The 12,717-nt window shown below is 31.6% G+C and overlaps 1 protein-coding gene across 6 annotated transcripts in view; it reads left to right on the forward strand.

Annotated features, from left to right (window-relative positions):
- EPHA7 (EPH receptor A7) overlaps positions 1-12,717 on the forward strand; it is a 179,911-nt gene that overhangs the window by 153,976 nt on the left and 13,218 nt on the right. For 2 of the 6 annotated variants that reach the window (XM_011987207.1, XM_011987209.1), the window contains exons 8-14: positions 1,452-1,560; positions 2,242-2,297; positions 6,616-6,741; positions 7,798-7,983; positions 8,562-8,623; positions 10,046-10,255; positions 11,241-11,390. In XM_011987207.1, coding sequence (XP_011842597.1) covers positions 1,452-1,560; positions 2,242-2,297; positions 6,616-6,741; positions 7,798-7,983; positions 8,562-8,623; positions 10,046-10,255; positions 11,241-11,390 — 899 coding nt within the window. Of the gene's footprint in view, positions 1-1,451; positions 1,561-2,241; positions 2,298-5,009; positions 5,017-5,357; positions 5,665-5,900; positions 5,903-6,615; positions 6,742-7,797; positions 7,984-8,561; positions 8,624-10,045; positions 10,308-11,240; positions 11,391-12,717 lie in introns of those variants that run through there. The other 4 variants (XM_011987206.1, XM_011987205.1, XM_011987208.1 and 1 more) reach the window with 4 other exon arrangements.

The raw sequence follows: 12,717 nt of genomic DNA on the forward strand, positions 1-12,717 counted from the left end.
CTTTTTTTTTTTTTTTTTTTTTTTTTTGGTTTTTTTTCTGTTTTTTTTTTTTTTTTTTTAACCTTTTTAAGTTCCCTCAGGGAGCAATTTGGCAGGTGATAAATTAGAGAATGTGTATAATCTTCTTTGTTCAGAAAGTATCTAGTAGACCAGAGCTGTTTTTACTGTTTTTCAACACAGGAGCTATCTCTTGTTAGCATAGGTATATGAAATTAAGAGATAATTTGTCAAAAGGAGACAGACAAATAAACTAGAGAAAGGCTGATCTGAAAAAAACTGTATACTTCCTATTGTGGCAAGATATGTTTTGCCTTCATATGAATTACTACTCTAGAGATCTAGTCCCTTGCCATCAACAAGAAGGAAAGGTAGTTTCCATCCTGCCTTAAATTAAAGATTGCAGCTGTTGATTGTTTCAGAATTAGCAAGTTATATTAGTTTGACATTATGTATTTTATGATATTTGCAACTGGATCATTTATTGAAATATTCATTTTCATTTTTTCATATGTCTTAAATGATTTTATAAAGTCTGTATTGCTACTGAAAATATGAAACTGGGAAAATATGACAATTGTGAGTCACCATATAAATAAAATTTCACTAGTTTGGAAAAATGGAAGTGATAAGTGCAAAAATTCTATATCAGAGAGTGTTTTAAAAGACATGCAAACATGTATTTGTTCCCAAAGAGACTGTCAGAAAGGTTCAGCTGAGTTTGCCTTAATGAGCATAGAAGAATTATTTATTATTGTACAAGAAGTGTCTGCAGTTAGGTAATGATAGTGTTCTGTTAAAAAGTACTTGCAGAAAGTTTTCTCTTTCTAAAATAGGCTAGCTATTTTTGTAATCTTAAAATATGAAACGTGTTTACTACATACTTTATGAAAAATAACACAGATAATATAGCTCATCTTTTTCCTGAATTATAGAGGACTGTAATTTCATGATGTTTAACTATGATTACACTATGCTTTCTATTTTAATTGATGATATGAGAGATAAAGCATTTAATGTGTATTAAAGTACTTTAAAAAATACACGAGGTATGTATTTTGGTTCTGATTTCACATACCAGAAAAAAAGACACAAAGGGATCAAAATCAAATGCCTTGCTGAGGAACAATAGGGATTTAATAGCACTAGCAGATCAGATGTGTCTATCTCTTGATTTATAACTAAGCTTTCTACAACTAAGCAGGAATATAGTCATTCAGTGAGCGTTTATACGTTCCTTTATAGCTGATAAATGGAAAATATGTGAAAGTATTGTCCTTACCAGTTCTTTGAAAGGCAGAAATAAACATTTATTTACATTTACTTTGTTACAAAATAATGCAGTTATTTAAAATTAGAGTGAATTACATAGAAAAGATATCACTAATTTTATTTAACCTCTCAAGTTCTTGCATGGTGTCAAGTATTTCTGAGCCTATTTCCTCTGTTTGCAGCTACAGCTGTCTCCAGTGAACAGAATCCTGTCATTATCATTGCTGTGGTTGCTGTGGCTGGGACCATCATTTTGGTGTTCATGGTCTTTGGCTTCATCATTGGGAGAAGGTAGAACACAAAGTTGTTCTAATCTCAAACATTAACACATATTGCTTTTTAAGAATTATGTCAGCCGATTACTTAGTGTAATAGAATTTTAAATAGTAAATGCAAACATTCTTTGATACAGAACAATAAAGATCAATAACATGTCATTCCTTCAAGATCAAAATGTAATATGAGTTTGATCACTGCCTTTAGTTTAGGGGGAATGAGTATTATAGTTTTTATTGTGTGAATTTTTATTTCTTATTTTCAGAGTTAAGTTTTCATAATAAATATAGAATATACCTGGGGAAGTATTTACTCTTTTAGTTATTAAATGTTTGTGGAAACCATTTAAAATGTGTTTTTTTCCCAGAAAGAAATACAAGTAAACATTCACTTGTGAATATTTGTGACTCATGAATATTTTTGTGAATTGAACTTTGTGGATTCAAATCATATTAAATTTTGTATATTCATTCTAAATGTATTTTTTAAAATGTTCCTTTTACATTTTCTCACACAAAAAGTTTGTTTTCTGTGCATCTTAATCATGTGAATTGCTATATTATTACTAAATGGATTCATAACTATGAACAGTAAATTTAACTCTAGTAGGTTGTTGAGTAACTAAGGTGCATTGTAATGAAATTTAAATATAAAAAGTAAAATCACTAAGATTGTCACAAATTTGCTTTCTTCCAGGCATTGTGGTTATAGCAAAGCTGACCAAGAAGGGGATGAAGAGCTTTACTTTCATTGTAAGTGTTTGGCTTTTCTTTACTATGATGTACCCCTATTAATAGAAAAATCTGGTTATTAGCATTGGCATTAACAAAGTCCTTATGCATCATGCTTGAAATTATACCATGAGCTCAAATTGTTGCTTTAAAGCATTTGAATAAGATGTTTAGAATTAAAATCATGTGATATGAATTTGAAAAAATAAAATATATTCAGAAATGCCATATAACTGCAGGATATTCAGCTGCTTTTACATCACAATGTTTCCTTTTGCAAACTTTGCCCAAGTGTTTCTTACCATCATAATAATAATACATTAAAGGTTGCATGTGCCCATTCGCTAGCTATGGAATGTCATTTCAGGTTACAAGGATAGGCCCTTTTTTAATCCAATGAGTGGTGCTACCACAAAAGACTAAATTAAGGAGCCTCTTTCTCTTCAGCTACTATAAATTACCTATCACTGATAGATATTTCACAAAACATAAATAGTATAATAATAAGATTCATGCCTCTGATGTTTTCCTATGGATTTGAGTTAGCTTATTCTTAAAAGTTCATTTTAGAAATCGTATTTAGAAGAAAGCTTAGTGACCCAAATAAAATAGATGCCTATCTGCATTAATTTTATTCTTGTTGCAGTGAGAATGGCATGTGAAAATGCGAGCACTGAGAGTAAATGTTATTACTTTATGTAGGCAAAATCAAAACCTAACCATCAAATTACTTCAGTTCTGATAATTAATGATGTTCTTACCCAAACCCATTTTCCCCATTTTTAATCCTTGAGAATATTAAAAACCAATTTTATTATTATTTTGTATTGCCTGTAATCTTTGGCAAATGTTCTCATGTGTAGATAAATTTCCCATGACATAAGAATTGTATCTTTTGTGTTATTTATTAGATTCTTATGTCAGTATCTGTGAAGATGCTGTCCTATACCCATCATAAAGTCATAAGAATAGCAAAGCCTCCATCAAGAATTTCTAATACATTTTAGATTTTCTTTCTGATTCTTTCTTTTGTTAAAAAAAAAAAAAAAAAAAAAGCTCAAATGACAATGTGTGGTTTAAATACACAAATTGTAAATGCTCTTATCATTCCTAAATTTTTCTCAATGTGTTTGCATTTTTGAACCAACAGTTACCTTCAGTTTTCAAAATAGAAGTGGTTTTACGTAACACAAATCCAAATTGAATAAGAAATTATCTTGAATCTCAACCACTGATGGGCATGTGGGATAGTACGGTTTACTACAAATGGAAATTAAACGTATGCCCAGAAGTGGCTTTATTATAAAGTTTAATATTCAAGGCCTCTTACTTTCACAGGCCTTTTTTAGGCCGTGGGAGTGCTGTAGCAAATTTGTGTGTATAATCATGTATTATTTCCCCTAAAGACAGTATCCCAAATTGTATATGGGTTAAGCCTCAAAAGACTTAAATATACCCCTGATTATGACTGAATATGTGTGTTTCTATACCCCACTTGGGATTATTTGATATTCCCCCAATGTCAGAACTTCCTTTTGCTAATCTGGCATTAATTTTCCTGCGACAAGCCTCAGTGAAGAGAGCACCATAGGTAGTTTATAGCTAGAGGAAATAGAGAAAAAAGTGGAGGTTACCTTTTTTTTGTTTCTATTTAATGACATGGGAGAATATTTTTAACACTTCCCCAGACAGGAAGGAGCAGATCAAAACTTGAATTTCTAAATTTTATTTCTAGTGTAGAATGTATATAGAAGAGTAACATAAGACTGTAGTTCCGGGAATCCCTGGTCCTGCCCATATGTGAATAATTTAATGGCACAATTATTTAATATTACCATAATCAGTATGTCACTTTTATTTGTTGAGCATATTTGAAATATCCCCAAATGATCACATATACCAGTTTATTTGCTTTTAACTTGCAGGTTAATGCAGAAGGTCAGTTGAAACATGACTTATCCAAAATTTTTTATATAGCCTTATAAGTTTTAATGTGTTTATGCCATTCACTTTCTTCACATTTCACATCCAGTTTGTAATTAGAAAATATATAATTGCATGCCTTACTTGCTAATATATACAAGATAAGCTTGCTGTATATAAAGTTTTAACCTTTAGAGAAAACTAGCAATGGTGGTTTTAAGATGTTTAACTTTCATGAGAAATCGAAATAATATTTTAAAATACAAAAGTTCATACTCAAGTTGGGATAAACCAGAATATTCAGAAATAATGTCAATATTTTCCTTATTTTAAAACATTCATTTCTTAAATGAATAATGAAAAAAAGTGCACTTACCATATCCTATCCTGGTGAACTCTTAATATTTTTAATCACCCTTTTTCCAAGGATATGTTTTCTTCTTGTTTGATTAAAACAAGGTATTTTATTTGATTTTATGATTACTTAATATACAAAGTATAATACTGTGGTAACCAGTTGTTTACAAGTTGGTGTCTTTTTATTCCTCTATTTAGTTCATGGACAATTTTCCCAAGTGCTAAAACACCAGATTGAATTTTTACAGAAACTTGAAAGCAACCATTTAACTAGCTTTTAGAGCACTGAATTTAATAGAATGTCCAGTCATTTGTATCAGGCACCCTCAACTCTCCATGCCCCCAAGTGCTACATTTAAAGATATACACACAATGGAGGAATTTAGTGAAGCAATTCCAATTTACATTTTGTTTCCTCCTACCATTTCTTCTAACAATGTCTTCAAATCCAAGCTGGGCAGTATTTCATGTTTTTATGCCAAAATAGCTCTGGCCTGTCAAAATGTTTTATGACAGCTTGAATAAAGAACCGTCAGAGACCGTTTGAGATGCGGAAGGTTACCTCCAATCTAGCTCCCTTATCAAAACAAAATTTTAAAAAAATGAAAGAAAGAGAGAATAAAAAGGGAGAAGATGGCTCATTCGCCATCTGCCTGCCAATCTAGGAGGTTAACCTATTGTTTTCTTCCCTTCTCTCTTTTTCTCTTCCCCCTTTCCCTATACTCCTTCTTCTCTCTTTTCTCCTTCTATCCCCTCTCTCTTTTCTTCTCGTGTTGTTTTTTTTTTTTTTTTCATGTTCAGCTTTAGTAACAAATGAGCATCTGTCAGTTTTATAAACTGCAACAATAATTGTTTAAGACAATCAATTTTGGATAAACAATCAACTACAGCAGAATAAATCAAGATTTTTAAATCCCATTTTCCTTTATACATTTTGCTTCTTTTTGTTATGTGTTTATTTTTAAAATATAATTTTAATGTGATGACATAAGCACAGTTAGGCTGCAGTGTAATATATAAAGAAGTATATTGTTCTCCAAATAGTAAGATTTGATGAAAAGATTGTTCAGTGGCTTTGTTAAAACAATAAAGTTTTTTTGAGGATATAGTGTAATTTTTATTGCATTAATATAACCAAATATATGCCTATCTATCTTATCTTTGTCTTTTACCAAATAGATTTGGAATACATTATTGTAATTGAATTTTATTTAAAGTTGACATAGTATTATCTGTTACCTGCATGCTTCTGGGTGCATTTTAAGAAGATTTTAACTTTTAAGATTATTCTATGTTGTTTGCATTTTGACTACCTTTTGTGAGGCATATTGGCTACCTCTTCAGCAGTTAAGATCTTCCAGAGCCTTATAATTGAAAGTTCATATAAACCATTCCTCTTTCAAATCGCTGTGATACTTGGTTAACAGATCCCAGGAATATTGTAAATTTTCTACTTTACTCTGCACTTTGTATATCTGGCCTCTATTGCCCTTGAAGGTGAAGATGAAACTGTCTTTAGAAGATATCTCTTTGATTCTGTGATAGAAGTCCCTCACATCTTGTATTAATTTTATGTATATGTCAACGGTGGTTGGTCTTTAAAAAAATAAATCAAAAGAATAAGTAAGATGTCTAAATGTTTTTAATATTGCTGTCAGTGTAGTAGGCTACCTGTAAATGAAATGTCTTCTTTTCCCAGTGTATTAATTTGATTGATTGACTGACTGGTAGTTTTACAAATGTGTTTCCAAGTCCATTACAAACCTCAATATGGCTTGAACTATGCCATGTCAGAAATTTTGGTGAATGTCTTTTGTTGATTTACTGGAAAAGCAATTCAGTTAGCAACCTATGAGCTGGATCCTATGTTACCTATAGAAGCTTGCAGATAATACCTATACGCCAGCAGACTGAAGTAGTCTGTTAAAACTGCTGTGAATCAGGTGATGTGGAAGCAAGTTCACTGTTCCAAGGAGCACTCTGCATAATGAAATTCCTGGGCTGACTGCACAATAAGGGCTTTGCTTCATCACAGTCATGCTTTCTTACATCATTACAGTTAAATTTCCAGGCACCAAAACCTACATTGACCCTGAAACCTATGAGGACCCAAATAGAGCTGTCCATCAATTCGCCAAGGAGCTAGATGCCTCCTGTATTAAAATTGAGCGTGTGATTGGTGCAGGTAAGGCTATTGTAGCTTCCTTGTTCAGCTGTTCCATTTAGCCAAGATCGAAAGTCATACATCATAATGACAGGCAAATAATTATCCCTCAAGTATAGAACTTTTGCATTTACCTGAACTGTTGGAAGCAGTGAGGCTGTACTTGTTTATGAAATCTTACGAAAAAATGTGAAAAACTAGCATGTGGCACGAAGAATCCATATATTTTTGTTTTCTGTTGGATTTTTAAGATATTGTTCTATTACAAGCTACTTTATAATAGCTCTGGCCTGTCATTTAAGAAATGAATTTGTATTTTTAAAAGGTCAGAAATTTCCAGAATTTTGCTGCGCATTTCCTTTTACTTGATTTACTGTCTTCTTACAAAACTTTCATTTTTATCTTTTTTCTTGTATTTGTAGATATTAGCCATTGTAATTTAAATTCATGTAGAAAATTAATGTGTATGAATTATTTAAAGGGAATATTTTCTATTTGTATGTATTTTTATAATATACATTTCTGATTCTAATTCCTTTAAATCCAGTAGACATAGTGCATATAAATTCCAGATTTTAAATGTTTAATAAATATTTTCTTCTCAAAAGGAATAGCAATGTTTAGAATTTGCTGTGTCCTCATGCTTTAGTCGGTAGTCTAGGTTATATACTAATGCCATATATAAAAAATAATTTTAAATGTATAATAGCATAATTCAAATCTGAATGTTAACCCTGAGTGTTGGTTAATTCAATTGAAAAATAGTAGCCTGTTTAACAAGACAGTTTAGGAAAGCGTAACTTCTATGAAGGAGCTCTGAACTGTATCTTCAAGTTTTAATTTCATTTATGCCATTATTTTCATAAACAACTTTTGTGTCTAGGAAATAGACTCCCCTATATATGGGAATGTATTCTATGTAACTTACAGGGCTTTATCAAGTATTTTTGAAAATATTTTAAAATGCTTTAAAATAATTTACTATAAGTTAAAGAAAAATAATTAAATGCATTTGCTCTTAAAAGAAAAGTACAATATTTAGAAAATAAAATATGCCTGCTTGTTCTGTTACTTCAGGAGAATTTGGTGAAGTCTGCAGTGGCCGTTTGAAACTTCCAGGGAAAAGAGACGTTGCAGTAGCCATAAAAACCCTGAAAGTTGGTTACACAGAAAAACAAAGGAGAGACTTTTTATGTGAAGCAAGCATCATGGGGCAGTTTGACCACCCAAATGTTGTCCATTTGGAAGGGGTTGTTACAAGAGGTAGATATTGGTTATATCTTTATTTTATAAAACAAACCGAGTGTCAGAAATTAGTATTATTATGTACATAATAAAACAAATTATGAAATATGTTGCATAGTCTAAATGAATGAGTTTTCTTGGTATGTAACTAATCAAAAAATTCTTCCTTTATGTTATCACCTCAAGGGGAAAAAAAAACAGAAAAAAATGAATGTAAGATTAGAGTTGAAGAATAACTGATAGATGGAATGACTGATAAATATTTTTATTTCTCTTCAAGAGACATAATATTTATACAATATAGTCTTTACGTTTTACATAAAGTATAATTTTCTCTGAGTTTTACTCACAAAGCAGGAGTCAGAAGAACACCATGACTTTTATTTATATGTTTTAATTTTATGTATCATGATCATGTTCCAAGCAGACATATAATGACTTTTTGAGCTTAGCAGCAACACTAAAAGAAACACTCATACTTCACACACTCACTCTTTCAAAAGAGCACCATGTGTTTTACTGGGGGGATGAGAAAGGAAATAACCCTGCAGTTCAGGTTACAACTTCTGAAACTTTTTTTTTTTTTTTAATTTTAGGGAAACCAGTCATGATTGTAATAGAGTTCATGGAAAATGGAGCCCTAGATGCATTTCTCAGGGTAAGTACCAAAAAGATCCACTTATTCTAAATATACTATCCTTGCTACCAATATAATTTTATGAACCTTTTTTGCGATGTAAAATGAGAACCTTGTAAAATAGTAAGAGGTTAGAAAATTGTCTTTGAAAATCAGATTAATAATCAGAGTTCCAGACTAGATTAAACTAGAATAGTTTGAGCATTTAAGTGATACAATGTGGTCACAAAGTTATTTCCGTTAATATTATTACCTTAGATATGGAGGATGCCTGAAGCCCTGTAATTTGAATTCATGTTATAAAACAGCATGTACAATTGTAAATGAAATATAGAGATAATATGGAAAAGACTAAAAGGTGAGATAACCATTCTGTGTTGACACTTTGATCACAACTCTGCTCTGTAGAACCATTTCTATTTTATTGTTAGGTGAACACCAAGCATAAAATATATGATTATTAACATTATTTTTCAAATTAATGATGTGTGATTTATTTGTAAATGACATATAAATCCAAAATATATAAACATAGATATTTTTACTCTCAGAGGCTTTTTAACTAAGAATATTAACATGTGACCGTTTTACCAAATGGCAAAGAAAAAAAAATCTAAAGAAAAAGAGAACATGTAAAGTTATTTAATATGATCTAGAATCATATTTAACTCAGATGTATAAACAGTCATAGGATTTAGAGAAACTTTTATTGCTGCATCATCATGATATAAGAATCAATTAGAAAATTCGTCAACTCAGACTAGCATACTTCATCCAGCATATTTATATTCAGCTGGAGTAATTTTTTGGTTAAGATAGGTTAGAAGTGGCCGGTCTGGTTGCAAACAGTTCTCAATCCCATTTGCTAGTACATCTGTCCTAGAGAATCCTTGTTACAAGTAACGCTCCTATCAGTAGCATAACTAAGAAAAAATTAAATGAAAACCAAGTCAACCACTACAATCACTTTCTACATTTTAGTTTCTCTTCATTTTGACTCAAATATTTCCCCCTTTCTCATTTTTACCATTTAGAGGAAAATAAACCTTATTATATGTATATTAATTTCTTTATATACTTTTATGTTATTTAGACTTTTTGGCCTGTGGGGAAAACACTTAGCTAATTGGGGTAATTTTTTAGATATTCTATTTCCAAACTTAAAAATTAGCATATACTTTTAGACTTGTGCAATCTCAAACTGTTAGTTCATATTAAAATATCAAATTAATATAAATAACTAAATGATTACCAAAATTATTTGGCTATCAGCTAAATGAGCATGTTATGTTTTTTTCCACAGGTATCCATATTATATAAAAAATTAATTTACAATTCCTGTTATACAATAGCAAATTACTAGCATGCAGATATTTTTCATGGTGATTTTTGTCCCTTTTAAAGTATGCAATTAACTGGGCTTTTATTTTTGTCTTCCTGCAGAAACATGATGGGCAATTTACAGTCATTCAGTTAGTAGGAATGCTGAGAGGAATTGCTGCTGGAATGAGATATTTGGCTGATATGGGATATGTTCACAGGGACCTTGCAGCTCGCAATATTCTTGTCAACAGCAATCTTGTTTGTAAAGTGTCAGATTTTGGCCTGTCCCGAGTTATAGAGGATGATCCAGAAGCTGTCTATACAACTACTGTAAGAAAAAGTCATTTACTGCACTTTTTCATATTCTTAAGATTTTTCTACCACGAAAGCAGGACCTAGTAATGTAAACTAAACAGGAAAAATGAAGCAAATTGAGCTAAGTATTTTGAGTTTGCTTTTTTTTGTTTTTTGTTTTTCTGGAAGAATCATTGTTTGTACAGTATATATATAAGCTAAGAAGGAAATTGTTGATAACATGACTACCTTATATTGAGAGAGTCATAGAATATAGTTACATACAAAAACATCTAGTTACTAGCACTCATATTTGTAGAAAACTATAATCACATTTTAAGTAAAGATTTAAAAGAATATTAACTATGCTAATCCTTATAACTTTTGTAAGATTAGAAAAAAAGAAAATATGTGAGAGCTTATTTAAATTATCCATATTTTATTTCATTTTCATAGTAACTTTGCCTAGTTTGTCTTTATTGTGACTGTTGTTGTCCAGGCTGGAGTGCAATGACACAGTCTTGGCTCACTGCAGCCTCCACCTCTCGGGTTCAAGCAATGCTCTTGCCTCAGCCTTCTGAGTAGCTAAGATAACAGGCGCCCACCACCACGCATAGATAATTTTCTTGTATTTTTAGTAGAGACGGGATTTCACCATGTTTGCCAGGCTCGTCTCCAACTCCTGGCCTCAGGTGATCCACCCACTTCAGTCTCCCAAAGTGCTGGGATTACAGGTGTGAGCCGCAGCGCCCAGCCTCTCATCGTTTGTTCAATATACTCTTGCCCTAACACCACACAAAGCTCCATCAGTTGAGTTGCCATGTAAACTTGAAATGATGAAATTTGTAATGGGATTCTAAAAATCAGATTAAGAACTTTAAATACACATAGAGATTCAAGATGGGTAGACCTGATGCTGCTGAACTACCAAACAAAAATGCACATATGTATTTATGGTATTGCCATAAATAATAGATAAGTTATTATACATATTTTAAATGTTCATTTCTTTTTATAATAGGGTGGAAAAATTCCAGTAAGGTGGACAGCACCCGAAGCCATCCAGTACCGGAAATTCACATCAGCCAGTGATGTATGGAGCTATGGAATAGTCATGTGGGAAGTTATGTCTTATGGAGAAAGACCTTATTGGGACATGTCAAATCAAGATGTAGGTGTTACATTCATTTAAACAAAAGAGATTGAATACATTAATAGCCACTATTACTGGAACACGTAGGTAAAGGCTCATTAAGAACACACTTTTAAATAATTATAAAAATACAGTTTTCCACAATTACTACCACACTAATTACCATAAATTAGTGGCTCTACTAATTTTATTATTTTGGCTTTCATTTTGAATAATGTCTTTCTCTTTTTATAATAGAAATTCTATGGACACAAAATAGAAGCTTACTAATGATATTTCTTCCTTAATAAAGATAATGTTTCCACACTTGCACAGCTGGAGTGGGAGCATCACATGAGTAAAAGAATCATCTGTGAAGAGGAGGGAAGGAAGTTTGGTTGTGCTTTGTTTTGTCTTTGAAGCTTATCTTTTTCTTTTAGTGTTCTAAGAAAATTCATTTAAATTATCTACTGTTGATTGGTGTAACTAAGTTTTAGTTTCATGAGACAATCTAGATTTTATGATCACTATTAGTAAATGTTTCATAGTGATATTTTAGAATGTAATCAATAAGAATATCCTTGGAAATTCTTTTTGAAAGTATATTTATTAAATGTACATCCCCTGCTGCCATGAGAATATGCTAGAACATAAAGCATACTGTTATCCGTTGAGAAAAGAAACTGATGGTAGTCCATGTGAGGGTACACATCTCACACCAAGAGACCATTTATTCAACAATATAGCAAAAGTGCAAAAAAGAAAAGTTGCCTTTATTAGGTTGAGTTTGATAAAATGGCCACTTTGTAGGCCAAGAGCACTTATAGTTCAACCTATTGAAATATGAGTGAAATTTAGATAGATGTAGAGCCAGTATGAAATGTAGCACGATATCCAGGATTGTACTAGAAATCTGGAGGATACCTTGGTTCAGAGCTGATGAGCCATTCTCTAAGGAAGCACACTGGAAAGTTGAGAGGTTAAGGTTTAGAGGTGTATGAAGACCAATCAAATGGACTCACTTTTCTGTAACAGAGATGCAGTACACTTGTGGTAATTAGAAATGGAGATGTAGGTTTGGACAGATTGATGAAGGAGTTTTTGAAGGAGTCTGGAAATTATACTAATCCAAATTCTTGGAGTATGAAGTAAAAAAATAAGTAATGCTTAAGGAAAATCGACATCTCCATTTAGAACAAGGATGTGACTAGCAAACTGGTTTGGAGTAAAGCTTGAGGTATTATAAACATAAATAGCAACAGAAGCTGGCTACTACAGTTACATTTGAGTTATTTTTTTAAAGAGATCATGCAAATTGTTATATTAAATCAATAACTTTGATTTGAACTTTAGAATTGCCCATATC

This window comes from Mandrillus leucophaeus, unplaced genomic scaffold, assembly GCF_000951045.1.
Source record: "Mandrillus leucophaeus isolate KB7577 unplaced genomic scaffold, Mleu.le_1.0 Scaffold303, whole genome shotgun sequence".
Taxonomy (NCBI): domain Eukaryota; kingdom Metazoa; phylum Chordata; class Mammalia; order Primates; family Cercopithecidae; genus Mandrillus; species Mandrillus leucophaeus.